Here is a 22,298-nt window from a genome sequence, read left to right as displayed (position 1 = left end):
ATTTCCCTCGGCTTTAAATTTCTCACTTCCAAATCACTGAAGAAAGTTATTACATTATTTACTACTTCCTGTCTTACATTGCTTTTCAAGGCTGCAGATTTTCAAAGCCTTTCTTTACTAGTTAATATGTGCTTTTTTATCCCAATTAGCATAGTATGCCCTTCTGGTAATGTTTTCTTTACCACACATTCCCTGGAGATAAAAGGGATTTACTTTTGCATCAGGATTATACTTTGTTTGTGGTGACTGACTACCTCCGTAAAGGAACTAATTAATAATGATGAAGTTAAGTTGGTTTTTCTTGAAAGATTTCACAGTGGGCCAAATGGAGAATTGGCTTTATATTATAATCAGCATAGTCCTGGTCCCACTTGCATTGTTCCAGTTGGGAGCAACGCTACCCAGACCCCCTGGTAGGATTCCATATCAACCAATATTGGCACTTAGTGGGTAATACCATCTGGTAATAGCTATTTGTTACCTTGCCCTAAAGAAGACAAATAATTTGGAAGATAGTATGCACACCAAGTTGGAAATGCAGAGGATGAAAAGAAGTCCAGCAGTGTCATCATTATGATGAATGCCTGGATGGAGGAAACTTTGAAAGTCACCAAGACAAACCACCTATTAATATTTTCCTCTCCTCTGTGTCCCACATAGTGGATGCCTAGTCTGTGTTTCTTCGTGACTTGGAAGTGTTTTCCAAGAGCCATTTATTTAAGCCAACTTGGTCACTGAGAGAATTTGTCTTTATGCTAGTATCTTATGCCAGAACATCTCACATAAACATCTTGCTTTAAATTTTTTTTTTTCTTGGGCTCCTGGGTGGCTCAGTCAGTTAAAAGCATCAGTCTTTTGGGGTCAGGTCATGATCTTACAGTTCATAAGTTCCAGTTCCACATTGGGTGAGCTCTAGCCCCACTTCAATGAGCATGAGCCCCGCTTTCTCTCTCTCCTTCCCTCCCTGCTCCTTGAAGGATTCTTTCTCTCCTTCTTTCTTTCTGCCCCTTGCTCACTTGAACCCTCTCTCTCAAAAAAAACTCTTTTTTTCTTTTCTTTTTTCTTTTTAAGTGTATTTATTTATTTTGAGAGTGAGTGCAGGGGAGGGGCATAGAGAGAGGGAGAGAGAGTCCCAGTGCCAGGCTTCAACTTCTGAATTGTGAGATGACCGGAGCTGAAATCATTTAACCCACTGAGCCACCCAGGCCCTCCCCCACCAAAAAAATTTATAATCTTTAAGAATTACTCTTCTCCCCCCTCCTCTTCCTGTCTTCCTTTGTTTGAGAGGTCTACATTTTTCTTAAAACAAAAACAAAAACAAAACTACAAGAGTTTGTTCAGATGTCATAGGGACTAAAAAGGTAATTACTGAGTAGTCCTTGTCTAACCTGCTGGTATGAGATAGGATAAAGTATGTGCAAAGGCCGATGACCTGAAAGGCATCAAAACAGTAAGTATGCAGGATGTCCTTGGACAGCAGAGGGCAGTATATCTCTACCGAAGGAAGAGATCCTTGGGGTTGTATTGACCCAAGAAGGCTGCAGGGGAGAGCCAATTTAGGTCTTGACCTGGAAAAATGAACGATGTTTGTTAAGACAAAGACGCAGGAGGAAGGTGTGTATCATTTTTGTCGCAACAAGATAATTAGATAAAAGGTATATAGGGGGAGAGAAGAGATCGGAATATATTAACCCCTCTGTTGAAGTATAATCCTGTTTCGTTCCAGATGCAGCAGCCCCCCCAGCCCCAGCAGCCCCCGCAGCCCCAGAGTCAGACCCTTGGTCTCCAAGCAATGCAGCCCCAGCAGCCTTTGGTAAGGCCTAGTGTTGTGGAACCAAATATGTGGGGTTCTTCTTTAAAGGCAGGCTGCATTTTTCATGTCCCATAAAACTGTTAAGAATTGAAGTAGCCAGAATATACCCTAGAATTGTTCCCTAGAACTTTATCATTATAGTATGTTTGTTTTCCCAGAAAGGTATAAATAAATATTCTGGGTTCAGTAAGTCACACCATTTTTCCTTTGTAAATTTTTTCAGACTTTTCCATGGGCTAAAATATTTATGTTGAGACAGCAGTTTTTTTTCTAAACAGTATTAAGATGATAATTTAGTATATCTATTACAAGGTTATCTTGAGTTTTTACTTTAATTTCAAAAAAGACGGAGTGTACCTTCTGAAATATTATCTTTACTGATATAAAGAAACTCTGATTTCAGCCAGGTATTTTCTATAAGATTTTCATGTAATTCATAATCTCATAATTTACTTCTTTAGCTTTGTCAAATTATGAAATGTCCAATGCATAGCATCAGTGTTTTCTGAACTTCCATAATTACAACACCCTTTACTTTCACAAATGCCATATCCCTGCTTTATTACGTAAGCATTTTTTTTCTTTAAATTGCTTCTTTTTTTTCAGTTTACGTAGATAAGTATGTTGTAAAAAGAAGAATTTTTATCACTACCATCAATGGTCACATCACTTGCTACATATTGGAAATATCTGTAAAAGTAAATGCTTGTTCTGAAGGTAACTGAGTAACATGAGTTGTGCAAGTACAATCTAAAATAAGCTGGCTTAGTGAACCCTTGGAAATCCTGGTGTAGACTCTTTTCAGGACAGGGTTACAAAGAGATGGTTGCTTTCACAACTTTTGTGGTAGAGAAAGATCAGTAGAGCTAGATGGTAAAGGACGGATAGTGTCCAAATAGAACTGATAAGGGAGCATTGGCAACTGGAAAAGGACATCTCAGATGCATTTTACAAGCCTCGGCCTTGGCCAGTTTGATCCCCATTTTTAAGGAAATTCTTCTTTATCATGAATCAGTTTTGTTCATTTTTTAGCTCCATTTACTTATTTATTTGTTTACTGTATAAGTGACATTTATTGCAATCCATCTTAAAAATCCTTTCTTAGGTAGAGGCAATATATATACATTCACAGCCTACATTCTTCATCATCAGAGTTGTATTAGCAGGGATCGGTTGACTGACTTACAAATGTTGTGGAAAGGACTCCTTGGCATAGGACACTGCTACCTCACCCTAACATCTAGCCCAAGAACAAGATAAAGTATTTTTAAGTAATTTCAAGCTAACAGAAGAATTAAAGGATAATACAAAGAATTACCATACATCCTCTTCCCAGATTCACTAATTATTAATATTTTGCCACATTTTCTGTATTCTTTCTATACACACGTACACATACACACACATGATCTGTACACATGAGTAAGTTGCAGGCTTGTGCTTCTTTACTCTGAGTACTTCATTGTGGTCTTTTAGGAACAAGATATTCTCTTACAAAAACTTGGTGCAGTTAGTGAAATCAGGTAATTTAACACCAATACAATGCTACGATCTATACATCTTTTGCAAATTGTGCCATTTGCACCGATAATATTCTTTACTCCAGTTTTTTTGTTTGTTTGTTTTGTTTTTGTTTTTTTTCCTGGTCTAGGATCATACTTTCATGTCTTTTTACTTACCTTTAATCTGGATCGATTCTGCAGCCCCCTTTTGTCCTTGCAGTTTCTGTTTTGTTTCCGTGACAGTGACATTTTGAGGTGCATAGAATTTGTAGAGTGTAACTCAGGTTTTGATTTGTCTGATACTTCCTCATGATTAGATTCAGATCATGCACTTCTGGCAGGAGTATCACAGAGGTGGTGCTGTATCTTTCTCAGGTGTCACATTAGGATACACAGCACTGGTGCAATTACTTTAATCTTTGTGTTTAGGTGCTATGATAGATATCTCCACTACAAGGTAATTGATTTTTCTTCTGTAGTTAAAAATAATTTACGGGGATAGCTTGATACAGTCTCATTGTTCTTTTACTCACAGACCTTTATCCACTAATGTCAGCATTTGTTAAATTATCCTCACCTTGGTCAAATTTTACTGTGGTAGTTGAAAGTGGTGATTTGCTAATAACTCTTGTTTTTTCTGCATGTAGCTGTTTGTATTCTATTTAAGGAAGAGCTTTCTCTTCTTCCCTATATGTCTTTCTGTGTTTCTATAAGTTATGTTTTGTTTTGTTTTTTTAATGGTTATTTATTTATTTTGAGAGAGAGCACCCACGAGTGAGTTGGGGAGGGACGGAGAGAGAATCCCAAGAAGGCCCTGCACTGTCAGCCCAGATCTTGACATAGGGCTCAATCTCACAACCCACAAGATCATGACCAGAGCTGAAACCAAGAGTTGGACACTCCACTGACTGAGCCACCCAAACACCCCTCCCTAAGTTGTGTTTTAAATATGAAGCCTAGGGGCTCCTGGGTGGCTCAGTCTGTTAAGCATCTGACTCTTGGTTTCAGCTCAGGTCATGATCTCGCAGTTTATGAGTTTGAGCCCTTCATCGGGCTCTGCACTGACAGCGTGGAGCCTGCTTGGGATTCTCTGTCTCCCTCTCTTCTTTTGTCCTTCCCCCATTCTCTATCTTTCTCAAAAAAATAAATAAACTTTATAAAATTGTTTAACTGTGAAGCCTAACATTTGATGCTTTGATTTTAAAATCTACAGCCACTGGGGAAAGTTTAACTTCTTGCCCCCCTTCACCCAGTATTCCACAGTTACATAGGGCATCCATTAGATTACATTTGCCACTATAAAGATTCACTTTCTACCAGGCATCTTACTATATCAGGCAGTAAAAAAGCTTAAAGTAGCCCCACTCTTTTGTTTCTAAATACAACAAAACATTCCAGTGATATTTTGACAGAACACGAAGAAATAAATGATAACATCTGCAAATTATATCCTGTTGAGCATTTGGGATATTTGATGTTGACCTGGCAAATTTTTAACCTTTCTTTCTTTCTCATTTAAAACAAAGACTTCTTATGCCATAATGCCCATGTGAACAACAGAAGCTTCCGAAAAGAACTGGGGAAGTTAACTCTAATAGAAATTTTCAGAGATTTCATGCAAATTCATAAGTGAACACTTAATTGACAATTATAAGGAACCCATTAATTTAAGAATTATAACTTCTTTGGCTAGCCATTGCTAATAAGAAACTGATTGCATAGTACCTAGTGTACCAGAGGAGCAAACATTAAGTGTACAACTGCTTCAGTTACTTTTGAATATGTCACAGGAGGATAGTACACCTTTTTACCTGCTTTTGACATTTAATTCCTATATGTAAATAAACATACATGACATAGTCACATATATGTGGCTCACAAATATAATAAATTTTTTATTAATATTAAAATTAAGATTTTAATAAAATCTGATATTAAGTCTACATATTTAAATGTATTAATATTTAAACTCTGTACTTTTTCCACATATTTAAAATCCATATATTGAATCACACAGATGCACAACTGTCATCCTAAGACTGTTTTACTTGTCAGAAATGTTGACTTCAATTTGTGGTCACGTGTCCTTATAAAATAGTTCATAATTTTGAAAAACTTGAGTTGGATGGACACCTGCAACTAAGCAGATAACAACATCTTTATTACCCTTTCTTTTTGGCCTTTCATCCCCCTCTTATTAAACACTATTTTAGTTGGTTTATAATGTAGCATGTAGGAAATATGTAAAATTAAATGCATAAAATGTTTTTCTTCTTAGAGAATTGTGTTATATAAACACAGATGGATATTGATATCAAGTGCCTGAAATGTAATGATTATTTTGGGTAGGGTAAAAAATAAAAATTTTGATTCTGTCACAAAGTTAAATTTATAGGGCTGGTTGGAAATTGTCTTTAAACTTCCTAATTATAATTTAAAGCAGAGGATCAGCTTTTACAGAGTTGAGAAGAGACTCTATCCCCATGTTCCAGTAGAAATAAAGCATATCTAATACAAGGGAATTTAATATCTTTTCTACTCATCTAGAAGTCTCATAAATATTTAATATATTTATTATGTGTAAAGAATACATATCACATTTATTCAGTTTCAACCTCTAAGGAGACAGTATTGAAGTTTTTCATGTAGTGGATTATATTTCACTCACTAGCTGAAAATAAATACATCCTAAGGATTGAGCAGAGTAGTCAAAACGTGGCCCATGATATTTCCCCACTGTGTTCTAGTAAAGTAATTCCAGAGAAACAAAAAACAGTCTTCATGGATAGTGTAATTCACAGCAAGCTTTTTCAGCCTCTTTCTTTCTTTCTTTCTTTCTTTCTTTCTTTCTTTCTTTCTTTCTTTTCTTTTCTTTTCTTTTCTTTTCTTTTCTTTTCTTTCTTTTCTTTCTTTTCTTTCTTTTCTTTCTTTCTACCTGAAGTCTTTTTTAAAAGTTCTCTTGGAAGCACAGGGTCTTATGTTTAGAGCACTATATTCTAATCTAGACAGCAATTATTTGTACATATGCAGAACTATTGTATATGTCATAAGTCAGGATAGGCTAGGAAATTTTGAATACCACTTAGAGTGACAGATTTCAGGATTAGAAGTTTTAAAGGGATGTCAACGAACTTAGAGTTTTACATTGTTGTAATTAGTTCTTTTTTTCAGTGTACTTTCATTTGGCTTCCATATATATACTTTTAAGTTTATTAACATAGTCTGCATGTTTGTAATTTTATATTGCTGTGAAGTCAGCTATATTCTTCTGCTATTATTTGCTTAACACCCCACTTAACTGCCGAACACTGATATTGTTTCCAATTTCAAAAATAATGCTGCTAGGGGTGTTTTGATATATATTTTTTTTTCTTTTTGGTTTTCTTATAATGAAGGAAAGTAGAAGCATAGGAAGAAAGTTACCTCTAATTACATATCTTCAGAACAGCAGTAGCACAAAGCCTTAACAGTATTAAGAAAAAAAGTTGTATTTCTTAAAATTTTATATTGTTTCTTTGCTGGAGACTGAGCAGTAAGCTGGCTGTTGAAGAGAAGCCAGCTCTGACTCATTCAGAGTTCTGATTCGTGCAGTCACAGGGGAGAAGTGGTACCGGTAGCCCAGCCACCATCCTCTCAATGACTTGTCCTACTGCTATCTGGTGACATTCACGGGTCAGTTCAGCTAGTGCTTAGTCGTTGTGGACAGAAGAGGCCGGCTCTGGGCCAGAGGTCATAAGCGCAGTAAGGAAGTACGTAGCATGCTCCCTGCCCCCAGACAGCTTAGAATCCCAGGAAGCTGTTGAGCAATGGCACTGTATGGCAGAAGCAGAAGTACTGGTGGAGCTGTGTTTGTTGGCTAGGGCTCGTGAAACAAAGCACCACACACTGGGGGGCTTAACCAACAGAAGTGTGTTACCTCCTAGTTCCGGAGGCTGGGAGTCCAAGATCAGGGTGTCCGCAGAGGTGGTTCCTTCTGTGGGCCATGAGGGAGAAATCCGCTCCAGGAGTCTCCCCCTGGCTTTTGGTGGTTTGCTGATGGTCTTTGGCATTCCTTGGTCATCGAAACAGACATGATCTCTACCTTCGTCCTCTCATGACGCTCTCACTGTGTGCGTTTATGTCCAAATTTCCCTTCTTTATAAGGACACCAGTCACATTGGATCAGGTCCTATCCTAATGATCTCATTTTAGCTTGATTACCCTCTGCAAAGACCCCATCTCCAAGTAAGGTCCTGAGGGTTACGGTGCCAGCAAAGCTTTTCAAGACAGCGTAATTCAGCCCATCACAGAGGTCAGGAAGAGGATGAGAAGCTTGGGAAGCCTTGATGGGCAGGAGGTTGAGTGTGGCAGAACTGGGAAGGCCGTAGGAGTTTTTGACTGCTGACTACCCCCTGGTTGACAGCAGCTGCTGGGACGTGCGGCACAGTGATTGTTAGCACCCACATAGGCAAGTTGGTCACTGCTATAAAAAGTGACCCTAGGAGTCAAAACTGACTTAGAACAGAAATTGGTACTTTTTCAAAAAGCATCATTTGGAAACAGCTTTTCTGTGAAAAGAGGAAGTGTTAGAAAGGCCTGTGCTTACAGATTAAATGCGGTGTCAGCTTAGTATCCATGCCTGTATTGTTACCCGCTTGCTCAAGTCTTGGGCTGACTTGTGTTTGCTGAGGGAAGAGCACCTGGAAAGAAAGGCTGAGCACCCTCGCTGGAAGATTATATTTGGCCTCTCTGGTTTTGACCTAAATTATCGTTCTTGACTTGAAAAATAGCTTCAGTAAGCTTTTGAGTCATGACGATTAAATTAACTCTTGATGGACTATGTTAACAGGCTGTGATCTTTTCTTTAAAACTGCTTTTAGCTTTTAAGAAAGTGAACTTTGCATCATCCTGCCGTGTCATTTCTTTTCATCTTAAACTCAGAGTGTCCTAGTTGGGTGGCCTGGAAAACATGCTAATACAAAGCTTTAAAAAGTTGGCTTTATTTAAACTGATTGATCTTTGTGTCAGTATCGAATTGAATATAATGCCTTATGAAAATTTGCATAATGGCAGCAGTACTTAACTGCATTATTTTGTAGCCAAACATCATGTGTGAAATTGTCATACAGTCTTCAAAAAATTCATATGCTCCATTCAGAGACATTGAGCCAGATGCCTCTAGAATTTTAAATTAGCCAGATACTATTTTCCTTTTCAAATGGAAAAAAGTAGGTCAGAGAAATTTATTGAGCTATGTTACCTTCCTCTGCATGAATTTTTTTTTGTGTTGTGTTTTTTTTTTTTTTTTTTCCTTTTTGAAGGGAAAGGAGGAGTAGTTTCCAGATGAAGGATAGGGAAGACATGTGAGAGATTTCTGGTAATAGGACAGATATATATATATATATTTTTTCCCCACTAAAAACTATATACAGATTTTTAAAAAATGGCTGCATGCAAGTTAGTAGCTAAACTGCAAATAAGTCCCATGCCTGGTAGTCTGAAATCTGTTGCTGCTGGTCCTTTCTGAATGTGCCACCTTGCAAATGGCAATATGGGAGCACATGTACTTCTGGCCAGGCACTCAGTGGAGGGGCCCTCATGGTGCCGTGGGCACTGGTGCTGGAACTGGTACTGATGAAAGGTTGTGTTCCATTCATCAGAGTACCCTAAAACTGGACTCTCTCAGTTGGCCGTGCAGGTTTCAAGTAAATGTTGCCTTGGTGCAAATGTTGCCTTGTCTTTTGCTCACTGATAGTGTGGTCACAGGTTTTAGGACGTAGCTCTCAGGAGTCAGGAACCGTGCTTTACTCTCTTTGGTGTTCCTAGGACCCAAAAATGTGCCTGGATTTGGTTAACTGTTGTTGACTTGTTTGTTGAATGCCGTAGCAATGAAGGAAAAAAAAGCCCCACCTACTTATTACCCGTTCAGAAGATACGGTGTCTAAACCAGCTGTGGGGGGGTAGAAAGGCCCAGCACTCTTTCTTCAGCCCTGCTGCTCCTTACGACCAGTCGGTGTCTGCTGCTGCAAAGACACGCCCAAAGAAGCCAGCTTTTCTGACACAAAAACGATCCAATGACAATTATTTAAGTGGAAATTGCTACTTAGATATGTACTGTGCCTTAGTAATGATTGAGCAGGAATATTAAACACTCTTGAATAAGCATGTGTTGTCAAAATAGGGATTTAGGGATTAGTCAGAATACATCATAATAAAATGGTAAAATTTTTTTTTTTTGAGTTCATCAGAGAATGTGTTTAGTGGAGAGTAGTTATGTCCTGTTGGTTAGTTGGCTATACCTGACCGACATTGTTGAGCTCTGTGCTTTGTCTTGTGGTTGCAGCAAGAGCACGCTGCCCCCAAGAAGAGCAAAATCCAGAAAACTAGGGAGAGAAGCGACTGTCACATGACACCACATATGATAATAAAGGCATCTCCACAGTACTAGGGATACATGAGCAGTGATTCGCTCTTCAAATTCCCAAGGGAGTAGGTGAGCACTTGAGCTGATCTTTGAAGGACAAGCAGATTTTTAGGAGCACATAGGGTAGGATGAAGGGGGAAAGAAGGGTTTCTAGAGGAGGGATTAACATCTGCAGAGGCACAGAGGTGAACAAAACCATGATCATCACCTGTACGGATAGGGTCTAGAAAAATCTTTCCTCTTTATCAGATTTAAGCAGGAAAGGATTTAAACGTACACAGACTGTGATTTTTAGAACCCCTAGGAAACCTCAACTGATCCACGTTGATGTGTGTCCTAAAAAGTTCCAGTTCCTAATTCAGGGATGGTTCTGAAATCTAGCCAAGCATCAGACCACTTAGGGGAACGATTTGCAAATGCAAATATCTAGCACTTTTGCCCCAGAAACTCTAATTCAGGAAGAAAGGGGAAGAGCCTACTAGGGTGACTCTTCAAATTTCCCCTGATGGCTTGACATTCTTCAGCCAGTTTTTTGCAGAAGCTCGGTGAATTGATTTGAAACACTCACCAGTGAGGTTTCTGTGGGAACCGGTGGCACTTTCTCTTTCCCTGGTGGAAAGTGCTCCAGGGCCCAGGGAAATTGTAAGTCTTGCCTGCTGACATTCACATACAGATGAAAGCAAATTAAAATTAGTATCAGAGGGGTGCCTGGGTGGCTCAGTCGGTTAAGCGGCTGTTTGTTGACTTGTTTGTTGAATGCCATAGCAATGAAGGAAAGATCAGGTCATGATCTCACGGTCCGTGAGTTCGAGCCCCACGTCAGGCTCTGTGCTGACAGCTCAGAGCCTGGAGCCTGTTTCAGATTCTGTGTTTCCCTCTCTCTGACCCTCCCCTGTTGATGCTCTGTCTCTCCCTGTCTCAAAAATAAATAAACGTTAAAAAAAAAAAAATTAAAAAAAATTAGTATCAGAGTGGCCTTGAGAGAAGTATGTAGGAAAACACTACAACTGAAGGCACTTTGGATTGGAGACCTGTCCCACCACTTCCTTCTGGGGGCCTGAGGAAGCTGGTCTCAAAGTTTTTGGCCTTGGAACCCCTTCTCATTCAAAAATGACTGTGGACCCAAAGAGCTTTTATGTGTCTGTTAATATTTGTTGTATTAGAAATTAAAATAGAAATATTACTAACATTTGGTAATATATTCTAAAATTCTCATTACATATTAACCAGAAATAACACTTTTATGAATAATGAATGAATAATAAAAATATGAGTATTTTTCAAAATATAAAGTGAGTAGAATGACATTGTTTACATTTTTGAATTCTATTTAAATGTCTGGATAAATGGAAAACATACTGTTTGTTGCAATATCACACATTATATAGCTTCTGGAAAACTGCATTGTACACTCCTGAGACAAAGAGAGCAAAAACAAATAATGCCTTAGTATTATTATGAAAATGGATTTGACTTTGCAGGTACCCCCAATAGTCATGGGGTTCCCTGGAGAATAATTATCTCTTAAGGCCACCCAGCAGAACACCTGTTATCTTCCTATACGTGTGCATGTGTACTCACACACCCATGCACACTGCACACAGGCTTCCTAAGTATTAGTTCCTGCCTAGGCTCCTCAAAATAAAGATTCTGAGAAGATGGACTACCATGGTTCATTCTAGGAATTACTCTATTTGGAGTAGATTTTATTATTATTTTTAAAACATTTTCTTAACATTTATTCATTTTTAAGAGAGAGCATGAGTAGGGAAGGGGCAGAGAGAGGGAGACACCGAATCTGAAACAGGCTCCAGGCTCTGAGCTGTCAGCACAGAGCCCGACGCGGGTCTTGATCTCACGAACTGCGAGATCCTGACCTGAGCTGAAGTCAGACGTTCAACCTACTCAGCCACCCAGGTGCCCGATTTTATTATTTTTTTAAGTGTTTGTTTATTTTTGAGAGAGGGAGAGCATGAGCAGGATAGGGGCAGGGAGAGAGGAGGACAGAGGATCCAAAGCGGGCTCCACGCTGATGTCAGTAAGCCCGTTGTGGGGCTCACACTCACAAACCATGAGATCGTGACCTGAGCCAAAGTCAGAGGCTCAACTGACTGAGCCACCCGGGGGGTCCTGGAACAGACTTTAAATGAACATGAAAGAAGACAGCTAAGCATCTTTTGAATGAATAAATGTTAAATATTTATGTACTATGTACCTCAATATGTTAATCAAATAAGAAGTTAAGATTAGACACCTTTGCAGCCCACCATTTAGAATCTGTGATTATTTCCAAGTAAATTAATATTTGGAAGCTAGTATTCCCAATTAAAGATAGCACCGGATCGTGGTTAAAATAACAAGTTCTGAATCCAGAAAGCTTTGTCTGAATCCCTGCCCCAATTCTGACAGGAAACATGGGTGAGTGGCTGAACACCTTGGAGCCTCAATTTCCTCATCTCTAAATGAGAATAGTAGCAGTAAAGGTTCACAGTCCCTTATATTCATTTCTAAAATTCAAGCAATTTTGAAATTTTATTTTTAAAGTTTATGTATTTTATGAGAATGTTTGCTTATGAGTTGGGGGAGGGGCAGAGAGAGAGGGAGGGAGAGAATCCCAAGCAGGCTCCATGCTGTCAGTGCAGAGCCCGATGTATGGCTTAAACTGACGAACCATGAGATCATGACCTGAGCCAAAATCAAGAGTGGGGCGCTTAACCAAATGAGCCACCCAGACACCTGATATTTTACTTTGAAATGGAAACGGCTATTTTATTTATGACTCATGGAACAGCAAAAACTGACCTGAACCCATTTGGTTGTAAATGCTGACCTAACCAGACAGGATCTCTTTTCATTTATCCTGCCTGATAGGACTAGTTGCGTGTTTTGGTGCGGATATTGAGTGATTTATGTAGTACTGTCCTGGGCCTTGCTTAGTCTGTCTATTACGGATGTGTCATAGTAAATCATAAATGCAAGGACTTTGGATAAGTGATTGAGGATAGGTAGTACCTCATTAGGCTTAAATGGGCTAATGTATACCTACGATGTCTAGAATATTTCTCAGTACATAGTAGCATATTAGGTTTTGTTAAATACGGTAATATTTCCAAATAAACCTAGAAACCACTGAATAGAATAGTAACCACTTTTTAGTTTACTAACATTTCCACAGGAATGAAAGGTGGAATTTTGTTTTATTTTTCCCTCTCGTTTTGGGCAATAGAAAAAAATTGGCAAGGTGCTGTTTTTCCCGCTTTGTATCAAGGAAAATAGTAACACTGCCTGCCCTTCATCCTGCATCCCATGGGAGGACATAGTCCCCAGTGAATCCTGGATGGAGGGCACTGCTGTCTCACCAGATCCTTGTCTCTATCTGTGCAAGGCAAGGCCTGTGGTGCTTGAACAAATCCTCCAGCCTGGGAACTTTCATGTTGCCAATGAAAATGGTTTATAATATCATAATAGTAACTGGCCAACTGGTGAAGGGTAAGATAACAAGGACATTTGACCTCTTGGGCCACCCCTGGGCCACTCCTTCATCAAGCCTCTTCAAATAAATGCTTGGTAACCAGCTGGAGAGTGGGATCTTGAATGGATTGGCACTTGAGATGTTCTCCAGGTGTACATCAGGGTGTAGATGAAAAGTAGTATATGCCCACTGGACATGGCACTTTGATCTTCAAAGCGTGAAAGGTATGTTACAGATCGGCCCCGGGAGTGAGTCTCTGTTCTCGTCTGTGACAGGCGCCACAGGCTGATTTCTCTCCTATCTTCTGTTGCAATTACAGTTTCCCAGGCAAGGCTTGCAGCAGACCCAGCAGCAGCAACAGACGGCCGCCCTGGTGCGGCAGCTCCAGAAGCAGCTTTCTAGTAAGTACCCCTGCATCACAGAACAGATGGCTCCCCGGAGATTAAAAACAAGCAGGCAAAACACAAGTTGGTGTCTCCGCAAAATCTGCACTGTCTTCCTTCGGTACCGTTTTCATCTTCATTTTAGTCCAGGCTGGTTGTTTTTTTGTTGGGGTTCCATCTGGTTCAAATGCTTCCCCCCTGCCCTGGAAAAGCCCCGATCTTTTTTCGAGTTCAGAGATGTTTTCTCTTGCTTCCATCTGAACCCAGAAATGCTTCTTTGCATTTGGGAAACCCGTGCAGAACTGCAGGTACCCTTTTTTATCAAGCCGGAAGGTTCGGAGAAGAACTTGGCTGATGCCCTCAAGTGTGCTGATGAAGGAGGTGCGGTGGCCCCCCAAAGTCTGATCTGGAGGAGCGCCAGCACTGAGACTGTGACTCTTCTTGCCACTGCACCATCCTGTCCTTCCTGATAACAGGGCAGAGAAATCCCTGCCTGCCTTGCTGGTGTGAATTTTGTTTGTTTAATTGTGCTGCCTCTCTACAGCAGTTCCAACAACTCATTTCACCACACCTCACCTAGATGTCGGCAGTGTGCTCCCATGAATTGAATCACCCATGTGTTGCCATCACAGGATGGGAAATATTTTTAGAAATGGGAGCCAGACCCCTGTGATGCAAAGACTATTGGCCCAGAAGTTAAGTCTAAATTCCGGGGCCAGCTCTGTCGGGACTGGCAGTTTGTTCTGGGTCTCAGTTTGTGTCCTTTTCAAGACAGATTAGAGACCAGCTAGTCCTAAAGGCAGCTGTGTGACTCCGGGAGGATAATGTCAGGAGGAGGGTCAGTTTGTGACTGAGGAGCAACTTGGTTTTCGTCTTAACTTTCTGCCTGGCTGCTGTCCGTGTTGATTTCCTGGTGGAGGGAGTACCCCTTTTATATACCTTGCTTTTTTTCCCTTTAAAAATATTTGCCTTTTTTAGCCTCATTTAATTTGTTAAATCGTTTAAATCCGTCTTCTTTTCCAACTACTGTGTAATAGGTGTGGTTTATTAAACAAATGTGAGGTTAAAATTTTATTGTTTTATTCAAGAGTTCCTACTTTCACTTGGCTAAAGAGAGAGTAAAATTTTAGCACAGAGACAACATGCTTATATTTTAGGGTTTTTTTTCCTTCTCTTTAGAAATAAGTACCTATGGTTTTTATGCAGTATCACCTATTTTGGGAGCATATCTACCTCTATTTCCTGTTTCCCAGAACTCATGAAATGCAGGTCTCATTTTCGTTTTAACCCATCATTTACGGAACACTTGTTTTGGCCCCAGGCGTTGTGACTTCACATATATTAATTCACTTAATTCCTTAAAAACCACCCTGTGAGTTTAGGTAGTACTATCCCTATATTCTAGAGGAGGGAGTTGGACTCATTGGCCCAAGTTATTCAGCTAAAAGTAAGGGGCAGAACTGGGACTTGAATTCAGATGGTCTCCTTCCAGAGCCTACCTCTTAACCACAACACACTCTGCTCCCTCATATTAGCAGTTATGCCAGCCTCCTTGGTTGAATAATGGCCACTTTGGAATAATGGCCACTTTGCTGACACATCATTCAACTCTACACTGTACAACTCCAGATGGCTCCTTTTGTATCCTCACTCGTGAATGGAGCCTTTGGATTTGAATAGTCCCACCAGAGTTATGGAAGCAGTAGCTATTTCTCCCCTTCCCTTCCCTTCCTTTCCCTTCCTTTTCTTTTCTTTTCCTTTCCTTTCTTTTCTTTTCTTTTCTTTTCTTTTTTTTTCTTTTCTTTTCTTTTCTTTTCTTTTCTTTTCTTTTCTTTTCTTTTTCCTTTCCTTTTCTTTTCTTTCATTTAATTTGGGAGAGAAGGAGGTTGAAGGGGCAGAGAAGGGGTGGTGGGGGGGTTGGAGAGGAAATCCCAAGCAGACTCAGCACCATCAGTGCAGAGCCTGATGAAGGGCTCAAACTCACAAACCAGGAGATCAAGATCTGGGCTGAAATCAAAAGTCGTATGCTTAACTGACCGAGCCACCCAGGCACCCCAGCAGTAGCTGTTTCTAAGTCTCTGTAGGAGACTTTGTCCCTGCTATTCTTTACTTTTTCTATGTGTGTGTGTGTGTGTGTGCATGCACACATGTACACATATGCATAGGCACAGACTTGAGTCGACACACACAACCACTCTCACACATGTATACACCCTTGTACACTTCTCTTTTATGTATCTTACGGCGATTTGCAGAAGATTTTCCCATTTCACACCACTTTTCTCTCACTCACTATAATGTCAGTGTTAAAGTTTTGGGAACTTTCAACATTTTACAATACTTAGAGTCCTTCCATATGTTAGTACTGAGTTGTTTCTTAGTTCAGAGACAGAGACTTTAGATGGGCCAGTTAGTCCCAAGGCTTTGTGCTGGCAGGCGGAGGACTCTGACGTAGAGCAGGTGTCTGTGTGGAATGAATTCAGTTGCCATATTTAGACCTTACCGTTCAGGTCTCTGGGCTAGCGTGCACTCCCTGGCCAGTCTGTTCCCCTGTTCTTGAAGCTGGTACTGAGAACAGTGACAGGAGGGTAGCGTCTGTCGGTGGTATAATTTTGCATCCGCAATTTTATTTGAATTTATTTTTCTCATTAGGTAACCAGCCACAGCAAGGAGTGACTCCCTATGGGCATCCATCACACTTCTGAATCTGGAAGAGGACAAGACCTAAAGTTTTATGTTTGCACTGAAAAATAGAAAATCAAATTTAATGCATCAGTCATCTTTAGAAATGTCCCTATGTTCTTTTCTTTCTTTGAAGTTTTTCTATATTTTGTGCTACATTTCATGTAGAGGCATTTAAACAAAGAGAAAAGGAGGAGGTGTGGTTTGGGTTTTTTTTGTTACTTTCAACTTCAAAGCAGGTATAAAAATGTGGATCCTGCAGGCCTATTTAAGGAAGAGCTTGGTAGCAGATCTTTTGAAATTGGTGCTTTTTTTTTTTTTTTTTTTTGAATCTCCTAGAATGAATTATGGTGGATTTAAAATATTCATGTATTCATTAATGATGAAGGGTTTTTTTGTAGTTTGTTTTGTTTTGTTTTTTCCCCAAACTGCTGGACCAAACTACTGATTTGAAAGGCATGTCCAATCTTGACAGGAGAGTAATCCATTTATTCTACATTCACCTGTGATGGTGAAATGGACATCTATTTGCATTGCTCTAATTTGAAATGTTTGTAATTTCATAAGCACTTTATAAACTTCGTTCTTATTTATGTAGGATTTTTCTTTGCTTTTGTTGTGGTCAAAAGGTGCTGAAACAGATTGTTGCTTAGTACTTAAATTTCTTAGATCAAGAACTTAAACCCAGGCTTCTGTGAGAGCCACCCTAAGATCTGTGGAAGCCTGTTAGAAGTAGCTGTACTCGAGTTTGTTTTCAGTTACAAGATCATTGACCAGAGTCTTTGTGAAGGTACAACATGTAAAATTCTAAAGGCCCGAACAAGCCACAGTGGAATTGTTCCCATTATTTATTGCCAGATTTGGCAAAAAGGACACTTGGTTCTCCTGAACCTTATGCCATCTTGAGAACAGTCTTGCCGCTGGCCTGAGATTCCACAGCGCTCAAACTTGATGTGGTTTCCAGAGAATCTGGCCCCCAAGTCCAGAAGGCTCTGGTTTTCATAAAGGTGTATTTGCTGTTTATTTTGTATGGTAAGTATTTGCTATTTTGAATTTAACTATTAATGTTGGTGTCAGTCTTGGTTGTGTATTGCATATACTGTATTTATAAATTGGTGCAAAAAGCACAAGTAAATTATACATCAAATTTATTATAAAGAAATAGTAACTATTTTAACTTTGTTCAAGTATGTGGTAATTTGCTCCTATTAGAGTAAAAAATACAGTAAATTATTATCAGTTTGTGTAACTTAAGAGTATTCCATATAATATTTTTTTAGATTTAGATGCATAAAATTTTGAATGTGAAAATTGCAGGGCATTTTAAAACATGTGGGGGATATTTTCCCATGTTTTGTGTTAATTCATTTTCCTTTGCCATATGATTTTACATGTAATGTAGTTGAGCATACTGTGAATAGACTTGTCTATAATGAGCAAACCACGTAGAACTACTTTTTTAAAACGTAGCTAGAACAACTTTAGAGCGTTTCTTTTGCAGATCATTATATAAATAATTTATATCTTCCTAGGTGAGTTACTCATTGCAAAGTTTGACTCATGCAAACGACCTCAAATACATGTCCGCTTACTTTGCTGTGGCAGCACCCATGTGAACTGCTTTGTACACTGTGAAATAATTCACTCCAGCCTGCTCATTTCATGTTTACTCTGGGCTGGAAAAGACTTTGCCAAAACATTAAAGACCATTCTTTTCACTAAATTAACATATTCTATCTGCTTTCGGAAGACAGATCTTTACATTTCAACTGGTTTTGTATATCAGGTTTTGGGGGTTTTGTGTTTTTTTTTTTTTCCTCTTGAGAATCATACTTAGATTTCATGAAGTTATTTTTCTTCAAAGTAATATATCCATATAATAATTGCCTTGGCAAAACAACCGAAATGTGAATGTTGTGCCTAGTGAGTGAGTCATGTTCCGTCCTGATTTTCTTTTCAAGAATTATTGGTATTTAAAATGCCAATTTTCAGTTTGAACCATATATTTTTATAGTTCAGTATCGCAAACAGCAGTAATATTGTTTCAAGAATGTTATAATTGCATAGCATTTGTATGCACTTTATGGTTTGCATAAGTTAGTGAAATTAATTTATTAATAATCATTTTGCACATGAAAGCTGTGGGGTATACCTTTTTTCTTGTTGCGTCCTTTTCTTTTCAGGTGACAAAGCTAAGTTATGGTGTAATTCAGATTCTATAGAAGGTTGAGGAAAAACCTGGTTTACCCCTGTGCATTATAAAGAGAGCAACTGGAATTTTTAATCTAGTTTTAGCATATTTCCTTCCACTTAATCCTATATCCTAAGGGGTTTCTGTTTTTTTTTAGCAAATGCATTAATTTGCATTAAAATCACAAGGGAAAGCTGTATCCTTTGCCAGAACCTGGTGGTTTTGCTTTGTAAGATAGGAAATTATCTTAGGATAAGATGGAGGACCCTCCCCCCGCCTGCCCCCCCAGGCCTTGTAAAAATAAGACTTTGAAATTGGCCATAAGAATCCCTTAAATATACCTGTTTACACCATACTCTCATTCCTAATAGCTTACATTTGTCGTTTTATTTACTCCTCTTGACCCCGAAGTAGAGGAGGTCATGGGGAGAATGAGTATGTTTGACCTCCTGTGGCCACAGGGTACCAACATCAGAGCTAGTAGCAATCAGGCCCCCTCTTATGTGGGGCCAGCTGAAAGTTGGTGTGATGAAAACACAATCAGCAGGGGCTAACATAGTTCTTGGTTTTGTGTGCTGAGGTATCTGAGCAAGACCTATGGCATATCCTTTTTTTCCCCACTTAAAATAAATTACGCTGGAAAATCCCAGCCTCTAGAATTAAAAAAAGATGAATCATGTTCCCCCAAATCAATTCACATTGAATTACAAAAAAGCAACATTTAATGTAGGTTTGATCAAATTTTAAGTACAATGAAACTTCATTATATGTATTTATGTCTTAGATCGAGATTTTTCCATTTTCCTTTCCCCTAAAGGATTATCACTTAATGAAATAACTTGCTCCTTAAAGCAATGGTTCCTCCTCAGAATATTTTCCTTATAAAGAGTTCCAAACCAAGGATGCCTGAGTTAGATTTTGAAGTGATAAAGAAGTTTTGTTGTATTTTTGAAGGCTTTTTAATTAGTTTATCTCAGTAAAGAGGTAATCAACCCCCCTTTTCACATTTTATGAAGTGTAGGTGTTAAGTTGCTTTTTACTTGTGGAAACGTTAGGCTGCCTTTATTTTAAATGCAGTTATTAAAACATTTTTGTATTCCCCATCAATGAAAAATTTCAGTGTACACAATAATCATAATAAAAACAGTGCTTATTTTCTCTAGGTTTTACTAAACTATTTCTAAACCAGCCACAAAATATCCACACATCAAAATGATAAATTTACATCAAGACTGCAAATTTAATCTTTTCCATTGTCTCTTCTTAGTGCCATGCTTGTAACATTGATAGAAGGTGGACACTAGGCAGCTGGTAGTAAGAGAAAAAGTCCATTCTTGAATGAAGAATTCAGATACGTTAGCCATTTGTTATTTTATGGTGGACAGTTTTACCTTAATGTTCATTGTTATTTGTTGGCAAAATAAAAGTGCCTTAAGTTAAAAGTTTGTTTGGAGATCAATTAACAAAATCACTATCCGTCATACTGCATTTATTTACAAGTCTTTTTTTTTTTTTGCATGTCCATTATGAATTTAATATTGTAAATGTACTCAAATTCATTTACATGCCTATGGCTGCCTTTGATTAAACTTCTTCCAAAAAATAAACTCTGTCCAGGTGTTGACTCTGTTCAATTTTATTTCATTTCAGATTACCTGAATATAAGTTGTTGCATAATCACTACCCAGTGGATTCCTTGCTGTGCATTTGTATATCCCAGAATCTGAGGTTTGGGGATTCTGAATGATGAGGGTACCTCGGGGGTGAAAAGGCTCAATTCCACGAGTCCTCCCTTTATTTGCCATTGAGAGCAAGGAGTGGTCAGGCATCTCCCATGTGATTTCTGGCTTGGGGACTCCCAGGGCCACACAGAGGAGCTGAAGGGCAGCTCCTGTCCTTGTGAGAATGCTCCTGGGTGGGCGATTTGTAATTCGGGGTGGGTAGGCTACAACCATTACCGGAACAGTAATCAGGGCATGGCCAACACTATTTTGAGCCTTACAAATATAGTTTCCTCTGTCGTAAGCTGTTGCGTCTTTGATGACTAAGGTGCCATTTTCATGCAATATGAATTTTCCATTAATTTGAGGCCCATCTATTATATAACCGCTTGGTGTAGTCCACTTGATAATTGGCTTAGGGCTTCCATCAGACACACAGTGCAGGGACAGAGAGTCTCCACTGAAACAGTAAACTGTTCCCAGTGCATAAGTAAGAATGACTGGCTTCTGGCCAATTTCTAATACAATTAATTTTTCAATATAGCCAACTTGATTTCTTGCTGCACACCGATATTTTCCTGCATCATCTCGAGTTGTTTTAGAAATGATAAAAGAGCCATTGCTTGCTATCAGATACTGAGAAATTCGAGGTTCATTGGGAAATCTTGTGCCATTTGGTAAAATCCAGATTATTTCAGGTGGTGGGTTACCATCCACAGAGCAATTCAATGCTGTGGACTTGCCAAGCTGGGCAACTATTTTTTCATTATATGGATTTTTGAATGTTGGTCTTCTTAGCATTTCTAATACTTCTAACTGTACCACCAGCATGCTCTCTCCTCCTTCATTCCGAGCCACACAGATAAAATCTGCTGAATCTGAAAGCCTCACATTCCTAATTTCCAAGGTTCCATTTTTATGGACTGTGATTCTGCTTCCATAGTATGGGGCTGTGAGGAAAATATTGTCCGGCATGATCCACATGATCTGAGGCAATGGTGTTCCTTCAGCTCTGCAGTCAAAGTGTTTTTTGGAATGCCTCACAGCTGTGGCTTTAATAACTGTTTTGTTTGTATACAGACCATTGATTAATGGAGGTTTGGAGACGACATCCAGTTTGTACATTTTGGTGTCATCCCCACTGGGATTTCGGGCCACACACACATACTCTCCAGAATCGAGTAGCTTCACTTTGTTGATGGACAGAGACGCGTTGGCATGAAATGTGTATCGGTCCTTAGAGAATGAAATCATATCATGGGAAGGCAGCAACCAAAATACTTTTGGTTTGGGTTCACCAACGACCTCACAGTCAAGGACCGCTGTGTCTCCAGCCTTGATTCGCATGTTAGTCTTGTAACCCTGCCTGATCCGTGGGGCAGCTGTTATGACCGTTAGGTGGACCTTCATTTCATCCTTCCCTAGAGTGTTCTGGGCATAGCAAGTATAATCTCCTTCCTCTGCTATCCCAACTTTGTTGAAGTATAAGGTTCCATTGTCAAAAAGGGTATACCTCCTGGTCCTGAGGCCACTGTCATCGGCTTGCATTGCATTGTTTATCATCGTTCCATCAGGCAAACTCCAAGATATCTCAGGCACTGGTGAGCCAGAAGCCTCACAATCAACTTGGAAATCTTTCCCATGAAATACCTGCTTTTTAAAATGTTGCTTGTGATAAATTTTAGCGGGTTTCAGTCGTAGGCTCACATGCATCAGTATCAGATCATCTCCCATTTTGTTTCTGGCCACACACAAGTAGTCACCGCCATCTTTTTCTGTTATTGAGCCAATAAACAAGGATCCATTTGGATAGACATGGATGCGGCTGCCCATTCTAAGGAGAGAAGACACATTTTGAGTGTGCAGCTATTAGCAAGGGGTGAAAGAGTTGTCCTTATTTACATAGGATTAGCTTTATGGACATTTTCTTAAACTGTTGCAGTGAAATTAAAATCAGTTCTAGCTTATTGACTGTCTTGTAAGCCATTTCCTGAAAGATAAAATTATCGAGCAGATACAATACAGTGCAAAGAATATTTCTCAGATGGACTTCAAATGTCTTTTACAATCGTGATTTTAGAAATACAATGCTGAGAATGCTAGAAATGTTGGATGCCTTAGACACATGACC

The 22,298-nt window shown here is 39.2% G+C and overlaps 2 protein-coding genes across 21 annotated transcripts in view; one reads left to right on the top strand and one right to left on the bottom strand.

The window, feature by feature from the left end:
• MED12L (mediator complex subunit 12L) overlaps positions 1-18,067 on the top strand; it is a 333,827-nt gene extending 315,760 nt beyond the window's left edge. For 11 of the 19 annotated variants that reach the window (XM_042956814.1, XM_042956813.1, XM_042956815.1 and 8 more), the window contains 3 exons: positions 1,727-1,813; positions 13,510-13,591; positions 16,226-18,065. In XM_042956814.1, coding sequence (XP_042812748.1) covers positions 1,727-1,813; positions 13,510-13,591; positions 16,226-16,278 — 222 coding nt within the window. In that variant the 3' untranslated portion in view covers positions 16,279-18,065. Of the gene's footprint in view, positions 1-1,726; positions 1,814-13,509; positions 13,592-16,225 lie in introns of all 19 variants that reach the window. The other 8 variants (XM_042956820.1, XM_042956821.1, XM_042956823.1 and 5 more) reach the window with 4 other exon arrangements.
• A 1,897-nt stretch (positions 18,068-19,964) lies between these two features.
• The window catches only part of IGSF10 (immunoglobulin superfamily member 10), a 78,429-nt gene continuing 76,095 nt past the window's right edge, over positions 19,965-22,298 (bottom strand). For both annotated transcript variants that reach the window (XM_042956812.1, XM_015539327.2), the window contains one exon: positions 19,965-22,001. In XM_042956812.1, the coding sequence (XP_042812746.1) occupies positions 20,093-22,001 (1,909 nt within the window). In that variant the 3' untranslated portion in view covers positions 19,965-20,092. The remainder of the gene's footprint in view (positions 22,002-22,298) is intronic.

The sequence above is a fragment of the Panthera tigris genome, chromosome C2 (genome assembly GCF_018350195.1).
Source record: "Panthera tigris isolate Pti1 chromosome C2, P.tigris_Pti1_mat1.1, whole genome shotgun sequence".
Taxonomy (NCBI): domain Eukaryota; kingdom Metazoa; phylum Chordata; class Mammalia; order Carnivora; family Felidae; genus Panthera; species Panthera tigris.
This window is presented reverse-complemented; position numbering and strand designations above follow the sequence as displayed.